Here is a 13,821-nt window from a genome sequence, read left to right as displayed (position 1 = left end):
TTTTCACTTCCTGAAACAAGTCATTCTCCACACTTATTCCTCCCCTGCAACTCCAACCTTTTCCCTATCCTCCTCTTCCAGGCCTTCCTTTGCCTGATATTTTCCACTTAGTTTTCCCATAACAACTACTTGACTCTCAGCTTAAGTAGCTTTCTTTGAGGAAGGCTTTCTCGAGCTTCCTAGACCAAATTAGGTCTCCCTGCTATGTGTTATCTGAGCATCCTAAACCTCCCTTAGTATTACACTTCTCATACTTCATTATAGTTACAGTCTTATGTGTCAGGATACTAATTATAAAATTATTTTAGGGACTTCCCTGGTGGCACAGTGGTTAAGTCTCCATGCTCCCAATGCAGGGGGTCCGGGTTTGATCCCTGGTCAGGGAACTAGATCCCACATGCATGCTGCAACTAAGAGTTTGCATGCCACAACTAAGAAGCCGGCAAGCTGCAACTAAGGAGCCCGCCTGCTGCAACCAAGACCCAGCGCAACCAAATAAATAAATAAAATATTTTAAAAAATTATTTTACAACAGCAAAAAGTCTAAAAAACATTTTATATAAATTGTGATATATCTATGTAACAAAATGCTATACAACTGTTTAAAATATTATGAAACTATAAATCCATAACAGAAAGGTGGAAAATCACAAAATATTTGGAGATTAAACAAACATACTTCTATCTAAACAATACGTGTGTTAAAGACAAATCTTAAAATTATTTTAAAGTACAAGTAGTTTACATGAAAATGAAAATGCAACTTACAAAATTTGTGGGATGTGGCAAAAGCAGTGCTTGGAGAGAAACTTATAGCGTTAAATGCAAATATTATAAAAGAAGAAAGATTGAAAATCAATAATCTAAGCTTCTACTTTAGGAAACTAGAGAAAGAAGACTAATATAAGCCTAAATAAAGCAGAAGAAAAGAAATAATAAAGATTAGAGGAGAAATCAATAAAACTGAAAACAATAGAGAAAAACCAGAAAACCAAAGCTGGTTCTTTGAAAAACTCAATAAAATTGACAAACCTCTAGCCAGGCAGGCTAGAGAAGACACAAATCACTAATATCAGAAATGAAAGCAGGATCTTCATCATCACTACTGATCCTATGGACATTAAAAGGACAATAGAGGGATAGTATGAACAACTCTATGCCCACAAATTGGATAACAGATAAAATGGACCAACTCCTTGAAAGATGCAATCTACTAAAATTTACACAAGGAGAAATAGATAATCTGAACTGGCCTATATCTATTACAGAATTGGATCAATACTTAATAGCCTTCCAAAAAATAAAGCACTAGGCCCGGATTCTACCAAATATTTAAGGAAGAAAGGATACCAATTCTCTATAATCTCTTCCAGAAAAATTGAAGAAGAGGGGACACTTCCTAACTAATTCTATGAGGCTGGCATACCCTAAGAGCAAAACCAGATCAAGACACAAGAAAGGAAAACTATAGACCAATCTCACCCATAAACAAGTCCAAACTCCATAATGTGGCTAGTTAGGCTCAGCATGACTAAGCCTACCTTACCTTTCTAGCCTCTTTTTTTTTTTTTTTTTTGCCACTTCCCTTATCCGCAAACATTTTTTTTCTAGCCAAAATGAATATTCCACTTCGCTGAAGAGAAGAAGATGATGATTTTGACAACAGTAACATCGACTATAGAAATAACAACAATAATAACACCTCGGTAGTAGTGGCTTTGTAAAATGTGTCATCTTGGGTAGGAATTCCTTCCATGTATGTTTCTGGTTAGAGTGGGCTACAAGAGATCTATTTGCTCAAGATTTGGAGGGTGGAAGTGAAGCAGTTTTACACTTGGAAAGTCAGAGCAGGTGCTTCTGCAGCTCATACTGTTGATGCTTATCTGCTGCTCACCGTGGCGTGAGGTGACAGCTGGGTCTGCAACTGCTCCACCTTCCCTCTCATCCTCCTTCATCTTCTCGATCTCCTGGGCCAGGTCTTTGCAGCTCCTTGATGAGGGGGACCAGCTTCTCCCTACTTTATCAAGGTTGGAGGTAGTGAAACTGACCTGGGCTCCAGACCAGCCTCTGCGGTTCAGCTTGTGCTCATGGGTTCCAGCTCTCCCTCACTTCATATCCATTTTCACTTCCTGACTGGTTGCCCTGCGGACTTCGAGTTCCAGCATAAGAAACAAAGATGACAGGCTTACAGACTGTGTAACCTGTTCCCACAACTGTATAAGACCGGCTCTCTGTAACAAATCTTTTATTATTGATAAATATATATGACTCCTACTGGTTTTACTTCTTTGTTTGAACCTGACTGATACAAGTGCTTAGTATGTGCCAGACACTGATACAAGCCAACTGCTATAACTCATCCAATCCACACACTGATGCTATGAGGTAGGCGTGGACAGGCACAGAGGATAAGAAACTTGCCCAAGGTGATGCAGCTACTAAGTGGCTAATAAGATGTCCATGTTATATTGTTAGGTTAAAAATGCAAATTCCAAAGCAATAGAGTAAAATGATTCAACTTAAAAGAAAATAAAACTAGAATAAAAAATATATGCATAAACATAGAAAAACATATGAGAAATACATAGCAACCACTTAAAGTGGTTATTGCTGAAGGGTAAAATTCTGAAGAACGTATGCCTTTTATTTTATATAGCTCTTCAATATTTGAAATTTTATGATAGGCAGTTATATTATAATTATACTTGCTGGAATTTATCCCAAGGAAATAAAGGATATGTGTAAAAATTTGGCTAGGAGGTGTATATTATGTTACTCTTTCCTATAGCAAGAAACCGGGAAAAACGTAGATGTCCAACAATACAGGACTGAGTAAATAAATTATGGCATGTTATTAAAATAATGTTCTAGAAGAAGTTTAATGGCAGGTAAACAGATTATACTATTTTAAGTGAAAAAAGTAGATTACAACATAAATATCTAAATTGGGGTTGCTTTCTTCAGGTTACAAAGCAATGTGTACTAGATAGTCTCCTTTGTTGTGGAAAATAACTTCCCTCCATATTTCATTTTCCTATACTTAGTCACATATTTCTTCTGCATATTTCTTTTTCTTTTCTTATTAGTTATCCATTTTATACATATTAGTGTATATATGTCAATCCCAATCTCCCAATTCATCACACCACCACTTCCCACCACTTTCCCCCCTTGGTCTCCATATGTTTGTTCTCTACATCTGTGTCTCTATTTCTGCCCTGCAAACCGGTCCATCTGTACCATTTTTCTAGGTTCCACATATATGCATTAATATATGGTATTTGTTTTTCTCTTTCTGACTTACTTCACTCTGTATGACAGTCTCTAGATCCAACCACGTCTCTACAAATGACCCAATTTCATTCCTTGTTATGGCTGAATAATATTCCATTGTATATATGTACCACATCTTTATCCATCCGTCTGTCGATGGGTATTTAGGGTACATCCCTGACCTGGCTATTGTAAATAGTGCTGCAATGAACACTGGGGTGCATGTGTCTTTTTTTTTTTTTTTTTTTTTTTTTTGCAGTATGCGGGCCTCTCACTGTTGTGGCCTCTCCCGTCGTGGAGCACAGGCTCTGGACGTGCAGGCTCAGAGGCCATGGCTCACGGGCCCAGCTGCTCCGCTGCATGTGGGATCTTCCCGGACCGGGGCACGAACCTGGGTCCCCTGCATCGGCAGGCGGACTCTCAACCACTGCACCACCAGGGAAGCCCTGTATCATCTTTAATTTCTTTCATCAGTGTCTTATAGTTTTCTGCATACAGGTCTTTTGTGCCCTTAGGTAGGTTTATTCCTAGGTATTTTATTCTTTTTGTTGTAATGGTAAATGGGATTGTTTCCTTAATTTCTCTTTCAGATTTTTCATCGTTAGTGTATAGGAATGCAACAGGTTTCTATGCATTAATTTTGTATCCTGCTACTTTACCAAATTCATTGATTAGCTCTAGTCATTTTTTAGTAGTGTCTTTAGGATTCTCTATGTATAGTATCATGGCATCTGCAAACAGTGACAGCTTTACTTCTTCTTTTCCGATTTGGATTCCTTTTATTTCTTGCTCTTCTCTGATTGCTGTGGCTAAAATTTCCAAAACTATGTTGAATAACAGAGGTGAGAGTGGGCAACCTTGTCTTCTTCCTGATCTTAGTGGAAATGGTTTCAGTTTTTCACCATTGAGAACGATGTTGGCTGTGGGTTTGTCATATATGGCCTTTATTATGTTGCGGTAAGTTCCCTTTATGCCTACTTTCTGGAAGGTTTTTATCATAAATTGGCGTTGAATTTTGTTGAAAGCTTTTTCTGCATCTGTTGAGATGATCATATGGTTTTTCTCCTTCAGTTTGTTAATATGGTTTATCACATTCATTGATTGGCATATATTGAAGAATCAATCCTTGCATTCCTGGGATAAACCCCACTTGATCATGGTGTACGATACTTTTAATGTGTTGCTGGATTCTCTTTGCTAGTATTTTGTTGAGGATTTTTGCATCTATGTTCATCAGTGATATTGGCCTGTAGTTTTCTTTCTTTGTGACATCTTTGTCTGGTTTAGGTATCCGGGTGATGGTGGCCTCATAGAATGAGTTTGGGAGTGTTCTTCCCTCTGCTATATTTTGGAAGAGTTGGTGAAGGATAGGTGTTAGCTCTTCTCTACATGTTTGATAGAATTAGCCTGTGAAGCTGTCTGATCCTGGGCTTTTGTTTGTTGGAAGATACTTAATCACAGTCTCAATTTCAATGCTTGTGATTGGTCTGGTTCCATCTCAGAAGGTTGTGCTTTTCTAAAAATTTGTCCATTTCTTCCTGGTTGTCCATTTTATTGGCATATAGTTGCTTGTAGTAATCTCTCATGATTCTGGGTATTTGTGCAGTGTGAGTTGTTACTTCTCCTTTTTCATTATTAATTCTATTGATTTGAGTCTTCTCCCTTTCTTGATGAGTCTGGCTAAAGGTTTATCAATTTTGTTTATCTTCTCAAAGAACCAATTTTAGTTTTATTGATCTTTGCTATTGTTTCCTTCCTTTCTTTTTCATTTATTTCTGATCTGATCGTTATGACTTCTTTCCTTCTGCTAACTTTGGGTTTTGTTTGTTTTTCTTTCACTATTTCCTTTAGGCATAAGGTTAGATTGTTTATTTGAGATTTTTCTTGTTTCTTGAGGTAGGCTTGTATTGCTATAAACTTCCCTCTTAGAACTGTTTTTGCTACATCCCATAGGTTTTGGATCATTGTGTTTTTGTTGTAATTTCTCTCTAAGTATTTTTTGATTTCCCCTTTGATTTCTTCAGTGACCTCTTGGTTATTAAGCAGTGTATTGTTTAGCCTCCATGTGTTTGTGTTTTTTATGTTTCTTTTTTCCCCTGTAACTGATTTCTAATCTCACAGCATTGTGGTCAGAAAAGATGCTTGATACGATTTCAATTTTCTTAAATTTACCAAGCCTTCATTTGTGACCCAAGATGTGACCTTTCCTGGAGAATGTTCCATGTGCACTTGAGAAGAAACTGTAATCTGCTGTTTTTGGCTGGAATGTCCTATAAATATCAATTAAATCTATCTGGTCTATTATGTCACTTAAAGCTTGTGTTTCCTTATTAATTTTCTGTCTGGGTGATCCATCCATTGGTGTAAATGAGGTGTTAAACCCCTCCACTATTATTGTGTTACTGTCGATTTCCTCTTTTATAGCTGTTAGCAGTTGCCTTATGTATTGAGGAGCTCCTATGTTGGGTGCATATATATTTATAATTGTTATATCTTCTTCTTGGATTGATCCCTTGATCATTATGTAGTGTCCTTCCTTGTCTCTTGTAACATTCTTTATTTTAAAGTCTACTGTATCTGATATAAGTATTCCTACTCCAGCTTTCTTTTGATTTCCATTTGCATGGAATATCTTTTTCCATCCCCTCACTCTCAGTCTGTATGTGTCCCTAGGTCTGAAGTGGTTCTCTTGTAGACAGCATATATATGGGTCTTGTTTTTGTACCCATTCAGCGAGCCTGTGTCTTTTGGTTGGAGCATTTAATCCATTCACGTTTAAGGTAATTATTGATATGTATGTTCCTAGTACCATTTTCTTAATTGTTATGGTTTTTTTTTTTTTTTTTTGTAGGTCCTTTTCTTCTCTTATGTTTCCCACTTAGAGAAGTTCCTTTAGCATTTGTTGTAGAGCTGGTTTGGTTGTGCTGAATTCTCTTAGCTTTTGCTTGTCTGTAAAGCTTTTGATTTCTCCGTTGAATCTGAATGAGATCCTTGCTGGGTAGAGTAATCTTGGTTATAGGTTCTTCCCTTTCATCACTTTAACTATATTGTGCCACTCCCTTCTGGCTTGTAGAGTTGCTGCTGAGAAATCAGCTGTTAACCTTTTGGGAGTTCACTTGTATGTTATTTGTCGTTTTTCCCTTGTTGCTTCCAATAATTTTTCTTTGTCTTTAATTTTTGTCAATTTGATTACTAAGTGTCTCAGCATGTTTCTCCTTGGGTTTATCCTGCCTGGGACCCTCTTGTGTTTGCTGGACTTGGGTAGCTATTTCCTTTCCCATGTTATGGAAGTTTTCGACTATAATCTCTTCAGATATTTTCTCGGGTCCTTTCTCTCTCTCTTCTCCTTCTGGGGCCCTTATACTGTGAATGTTGCTGTGTTTAATGTTGTCCCAGAGGTGTCTCAGGCTGTCTTCATTTCTTTGCATTTTTTTTTCTTTATTCTGTTCTGCAGCAGTGAATTCCACTCTTCTGTCTTCCAGGTCACTTATCCATTCTTCTGCCTCAGTTATTCTGCTATTGATTCCTTCTAGTGTATTTTTCATTTCAGTTATTGTATTGTTCATCTGTTTGTTCTTTAATTCTTCTAGGTCTTTGTTACACATTTCTTGCATCTTCTCGATCTTTGCCTCCATTCTTTTTCCGAGGTCCTGGATCACCTTCAGTATCATTATTCTGAATTCTTTTTCTGGAAGGTTGCCTTTCTCCACTTCATTTAGTTATTTTTCTGGGGTTTCATCTTGTTCCTTCATCTGGTACATAGCCTTCTGCCTTTTCATCTTGTCTATCTTTCTGTGAATGTGTTTTTTGTTCCACAGGCTGCAGGACCAGAGTTCTTCTTGCTTCTGCTGTCTGCCCTCTGGTCTCTTCTATGTATTTCTTTTCATCCAATATTCACAAAAGATGTATAGAACCGGTATCACTATTCCTACTTCAAACATTAGAAACCAGGTTTCAGGAAAGTTAAATAGCCTTTTTCCTGTTCAATTCTTTGATTGCATCTTTTGTTTCTTCATAAACTTCACACAATTGTTTTAAAATCTAGTCTTCCTAATTCCAATTGGTGACCTTCTTGGGGATTATAAATCTGATGTTTGTTTTTTCTGCTGACTTTCATTCATGGCAACCAGTTTCCTTGTGTTATTTGGTGATTTTTGTTTGTAAGCTTATATTTGAGTAAACTGAATACATGGGAGTATTTTCAGTACACATGGGAATATATTCAGTACACTGAATATTTAGATTAATATCTAAATTGAGGTTGCTTTCCCCCAGAGATAATTTGGATTTTCTTAGGAAGCAAGGGAGCTGCCTACTGAGGAAGACCTTACCTACTTCAAGATGCCCGACTCATATTTGAGTCTCTAGTTCAGCTGTCCTACCTTGTGGCAAACTACCTCAGCTTCTCTTGAACCTGGGGCTGATAGTGTTATCTGCCCCTTGACTTATAAGGTTGTTTACCATTCATTATTTTTGTTTTGTCTCATTGTATGCTCGCCTTAGAGCTTTCTCTTGCTTTGTGAGCAGTGCTTTAAAAGGTATACTTATTGTAGTTTATTCAGGAGCTAGTTGTATTAAAACAGGAGGAGGGTGTCATCCTGGTAGAAGCGGCAGTGAGACAAGTATTTTTTTATCGTTCCTAACTGAGTGAATTCATTATTCATTCAAACATTCATTTATTCATAACATATTTGCTGAGCACCTACTGAGTGCCAGGCTCTATGCTAGAACTTTCAACTAGAGCTGAAAGTAAGTTTCTGAGCTTAACAGTTTATGTGAATATCTATATATCTTTTCAGTAGTTAGAACCATATTTTTCTTAAGACATACGTGAATCATTCTGAGTGCCATAGAAGTAAGAAGCATCAGTTACTGAAGTTTAGGATATACAAGAAGATGATTTAAGTAAGAATCCTAATAATAATCAAAATACTTTTAGAAAAAAACATGACAGTTCCTACCCAGTATCAGCTTATTAATGATTAAGATGCCTGTAAAGTACTTGGATCTTCTTTGAAGAAAATCAGCTGATAAATACAAAACACCAACCACATTCTAGAGTGCATTTTGTGCCAATCATGTTAGAGTTAGAAAAGCAAATCCCAGGGTATCATATTTCATAGGCAATCCATTCATTCAAGAAGATTTACTGGTACACCAAGTGTGTTCCAGAACAAGAAATAATCCCTGACCTTGAGAATTCCACACTCTAGTATGAAAGACAAGCAAAAAAACAAACAATTAGAATGCAGTGTGCTATGTATATATCAATATATGAAGTTTTTGCCTGAGCTTACTTCAGTGGGGACAAAGAGGAAACGCAGTGGTAAACTGATGCTGCTCATAAACTCAGCCCTTGGAAAAATGACGTCTTTGCTCCTCTTACCTCTTCTGTTGTTCTTCCTGATATTGTTGCTTTATTTTAGCTTCATTTTCTATTGCTTCTTTTATCCTTTCCTCTAATTGCTTCCTCCCCAAAATACAAGTGTCTGTGAGACAGACTCTATGAGCATGTTCTAATTTCTGCTGCAGATCCAAAATCTGAAATGAAAAGAGTTTACACATAAAACTTTGAGTGTGACCTATTTTCCAATTAGGGAAATACCATATAAATCACAAGCAGTAGTGCTAACATAAAAATCTCAGCTAAAGAGTGTGACTAGATTTATTTTAATTTTAGAATTAAATTACTTAATTTTTGCAATATGTAATGCATTCATATAATTTAGTGTATGTGGGTAAACTAAACTAGAGTGACAAGTCCCTTTCCCATCATTATCCTGTCTTCCTTCCAGTTTTCCTCCACCAAATAGGTCATCACTGGTATTAATTTCTTATGTACTCTTCCAGAGATTTATTTATGCATATTTAAATAAATACTATTCTCCCTCATACAAAATTTTTTTTTTTTTTTTGTGGTACGCGGGCCTCTCACTGTCGTGGCCTCTCCCGCTGCAGAGCACAGGCTCCGGACGCACAGGCTCAGTGGCCATGGCTCACGGGCACAGCCGCTCCGCGGCATGTGGGATCTTCCCGGACCGGGGCACGAACCCGTGTCCCCTGCATCGGCAGGCGGACTCTCAACCACTGCGCCACCAGGGAAGCCCCATACAAACATTTTTTACACACATGATGGTATATTACATGTACTTAGGCACCTTGCTTTTTTTATAGCAGTACACTCGGTGATTTTTCCATATTATATATAATATATAGAATTGTCTTCTCTTTTACAGCTGCATACCATTCCACTGTAAGGGTATACCATAATATATTTAACTAGCCCCCTACTGATGGACATTAAGTTGATTCCAATATTTTACTATTACAAACAATACTATTACAAACAATGTTTTTAGAATAACTTATGAGATGTGTGTTTTGCTAGGGCAAAGGTTATTATTATTTGTTTGTTTGTTTAACAGATAATGCCAAACTGTCTCCATAGGCTTTAGGCCAATTTACACCTCTAACAGCAACATGTGAGAGTGTCTAGTTTCTCCACGGTGTGGCTAGATTCACGAATAAGTATCTCAAAACAAAATAGAAGTCTCTTACAAACCAAGTACCTATTGGCATACTGCCTAGCACCAGTAGTGCATTCTTTTTTCTTTTTTAAAAATATTTATTAAAAAAAAAAATTTATTTATTTGGCTGCGTCGGGTCTTAGTTGGCAGCACTCGGGATCTTGGTTGAGGCATGCGGGACATTTTGTTGTGGCTTTCGGGCTTCTCTCTAGTTGTGGTGTGTGAGTTTTCTCTACTTGTGGCATGTGGGCTCCAGGGCGCATGGGCTCTGTAGTTGTGGCACGCGGGCTCCCGAGTGCGTGGGCTCTGTAGTTTGTGGCATGCAGGCTCTCTAGTTGAGGCGTGTGAGATCAGTAGTTGTGGCATGTGGGCTTAGCTGCCCCACGGCACGTGAGATCTTAGTTCCCCGACCAGGGATTGAACCTGCATCCCCTGCATTAGAAGGCAGATTCTTTAGCACTGGATCACCAGGGAAGTCCCAGTAGTGCATTCTTTAATGCTCTGGTAGAACTAAGAATAAGATTTATGAATTTGAAAGAGAGATATATGATTTTATTTTAGAATTTACATGTTAGACAAAAAGTGTCATTAAAATTTTCTTATTAGATCTCCTTTAATTTGTTTACATATTTTTTATAAACCCTTATGTCACCTAAAATTGTGACTAGTATGTAGTAGGTGCTTAGTAAATATTTGGCAGATGTATAGTTCTCAGCGGAATTGCTGTTCTCCCTCTATTGTATTCCTGATGCAACAACAAATCCTTTACAATGGTCTGGCACCATGTTCCCCACAGACATTCAGTGGATGCCAGTGAATGGCAGTCCTCTTCTAAGAGAAGGGCTTTCTGCATTAGCCCTAGGTCTCTGCAGAGCCCACTCACCATAGGAGAGGTGAAGATGTAGAATGATTCACGGGCAATTGGCAGTGGGCAGCCAGTTAGCTGAGGCCAGCTCAAGTTCCTTTGAGCTGCCCCATTTAGTTCTGCCTAGGGCAAATGCTTCCTTAAAGATAGCCAATCTTAATTCCACAGGTGAAAGTATTGCTCCATTGGCTTCTCTGTCAAGGGCAAATGACAAACTTTTGAACCCACCACCCAATTTAAGAAACAGAACATTTCCAATACGTTTGAAGTCTACTCTGTGACCCTCTTTGTTCACTCCCCTTCCCTCCTCACCTGAGAAAACCAATATCTTGAATTTTGTGTTAATCATTTTCTTGCTTTTTCTTTTAATAATATGTATTTCTGTATGACTCAGTTGTTATTTTGTACTATTTTGACCACCATATTAATGGAATCATACTGTGTTTTTGGTGATTTGGTATTTATTCAATATTTTATTAACTACAGCAAGTACCTAGAGTTCATTCATTTTCACTGTTGTATGCTATTGTGTAAATATGCAGTTTACCTCTTCCATCTCATGTCAGTGAACATTTGGGCTGTTTCCAACTTTCTGCTGTTTGGAACAATGTCACTGTGAAAATGACTGTATTCCCGTATACTGATATATATGCTCAGTAGCATAGTTTCCCTCGTGTTTATGCCTCTAGTAGAAGTGTTGGGTTGCACAGTATATACATCTTTAACTTAACTAGATCTAATGCCAAATTCATTTCTGAAGTGTTTATACTAGTTTACTCTTCCAGCTGCAGTCAGAATATGCATCCCTGTTGCACAAAATCCAGTAACAATATTTAGTGTGTCTAAATTTAAAAATTTTACTAATCTTTATCAATTTTATCAATTACTTTTTTTAAAAGTAATAACGTACATATGATAAAGTACACATATCTTACATACTCAGTGAAGTTTTACTTATATAACCAACTCTTCCAGACCAAGATAAAGAATACTTCCAGCACCACAGAAGATTCCTTCATGTCCCCTTCCATACCCCTCATAAAGACATTATCCCTATCACCACGGCTTAGTTTTGTCTATTCTTGAACCTCATATAAGGAAAATTACATAGTATGAACTCTTTTGTGCTGGCTTCTTTAGCTCAACATTGGGTTTTTGAGTTTAAGCCATATTGCTATCATCTAATTTTGATGTTTGTTTTATATTTATGTGGTTTGATGAAATATTTTTTATGTGAGATTTGACTCTCAAACCCACAGATCAAAACGTGCAAGTGTGACATACTACTGCCACCTGGTGGCAGGCAGTCTAAAATGCAGGGGCGATATTTCAAAATGGTTCATTTCACAACACTCATCCCTCCAAAAGTTACAAAATAAAAATCAAATAAATGGGCAATCCAAATGAGAGGAGAATAAGTCCTTTAAAATTTGACTTAATAATACAAAGTATAAATAATATACTTTATAAATAATATAAAGTCCTTTGGTCTCAATTCTTTAAGTTCATGTTATAGCTTTAATGAAATTTACCTTTTTGAGTTCATGTAGTCTTCAAAAACACAAGATTTACTGGAACCATAGGAGCAGGTGACGTCAAAAGAGGAAAGCAGGGGAGAGTGAAAAAACCCCTAGAATTCTATCAGGTTTGCACTGTATCTTTTTTTAAAATCCTTAGGGATTTTTTAAAATCCTTAGGGATTTTAGTATCCAGTGCATGTTATTTATTAAGTGTGAGGATAATTACCTTTTCCTCTGCATCAGCAACTCGAGATTTCTCCTGAGCCAGGTTTTCCTGTAGGTTGTTCTGTGATCTAATGCTCTGAGCCTGTTTAAGTACTTCCAGCTCCAGTTCCTTGATTTTCTGCTGACAGTGCTTCCACTCAGCCGTGAGTGAAGAGCACATCTTTGCGCTGTCTAATAACTTCTGCTGGGCCTGCTTGAGTTCGATTTTGATCTAGAGGTGGGGAATAAATAAAAGTGACAAAAATAAGCATGGAATGAATGTGAATGTGAGCTAGAATAAGCAGCTTTCAAGAAAGTGTAGTCCCCCAAGAGCTGACAAATACCAATGTCATGCGGCTGATTACCTCTCTGGAGCTGCTCTGTGTTAGTAGGGTTTGCCAAAGTCTATCCAGCCAGATGGCAGCTGGACAAAGAATTTACTTAAGGGTTTCTACACATGCATGGTCTAAAGAGTTCCCATCATTTTTTTTTTCCAGTCTACTCCAAGCCAGCTTTCATTCCCACTACTTCAGTAGTGCCAAGAGCACTACTGACCTTCCCTGGCCAGAATTTAAGTCCAGTGGACAACTGACCTGTTAGTAGCAGTTACTCCATCCATCTCAGAAAGTTCTCCTCTCTTGGAGTCTTGACAACCACCTCTCCTAGTTTTCACTTACCTCTGCTGTTACTTCTTGGTTTATTTTGTAGACTATTCTAGTGCACTCAACTTCTAAACATTATTGGACTATTCTAGGCCTTCCTAGAGAGTGAATCATTCTCGCTCTAGGTTCATTCTCATGATTTAAAAATACCACTTTTATGCCAATACATGTCAAAATGGAACTCCTTGATTCTGCTTATATCTCCAAAAGCGTTCTTCTCTCAGTCTTTCTGATTTCAGTAAAGGAGGCCAACATCCAACCTTTTGTTCAGGCCAGTGACCTGAGAGCCATCCTTGAGCCTTCCTTTGCCATAGTGAGCCTATTCAGCACATGCTGTCACTCTACCTCTACAACACACCTTGCATCAATCCATTTTCGTCATTTCTGTCACCACCCTTGCTAGGTCATCATCATCTCTATCCTGGGCCATAGCAGTAGCACTGGTCATGCCACTTCCATTTTTACTCCCTTCTAATCTGTTCTCCACACTGCAGCCAAAGTGTTCTTTTAAAAACATAAATTGAACTACTTGACCCCAGCTCCTGCTTAAATCTTTCAGTGGCTTCCACAACACTCTGAGAACATATCCCACCAGCTTGCCTGGCCTTGAATGATGTGGCCTTTGCCAGATTAAGATCATCCTGTTAATCCCCCTTCTTCCACTGATCTCCTGTCCCACCGGTTTCTATTTGGATTTTATAATGAATAGAAGAAGAAACAAAGAAACTAAAGAAAAGAAGAAACTGAGTGTTGGAATATTTGGTGCATTG

At 37.8% G+C, this 13,821-nt stretch overlaps 1 protein-coding gene across 5 annotated transcripts in view; it reads right to left on the bottom strand.

Annotated features, from left to right (window-relative positions):
- The window catches only part of CCDC30 (coiled-coil domain containing 30), a 162,879-nt gene that overhangs the window by 35,981 nt on the left and 113,077 nt on the right, over positions 1-13,821 (bottom strand). For all 5 annotated transcript variants that reach the window (XM_032609275.1, XM_032609293.1, XM_032609284.1 and 2 more), the window contains 2 exons: positions 12,412-12,621; positions 8,660-8,814 (listed from right to left, as the gene is read on the bottom strand). In XM_032609275.1, coding sequence (XP_032465166.1) covers positions 8,660-8,814; positions 12,412-12,621 — 365 coding nt within the window. The remainder of the gene's footprint in view (positions 1-8,659; positions 8,815-12,411; positions 12,622-13,821) is intronic.

This window comes from Phocoena sinus, chromosome 1 (genome assembly GCF_008692025.1).
Source record: "Phocoena sinus isolate mPhoSin1 chromosome 1, mPhoSin1.pri, whole genome shotgun sequence".
NCBI classification, from domain to species: Eukaryota; Metazoa; Chordata; class Mammalia; order Artiodactyla; family Phocoenidae; genus Phocoena; species Phocoena sinus.
This window is presented reverse-complemented; position numbering and strand designations above follow the sequence as displayed.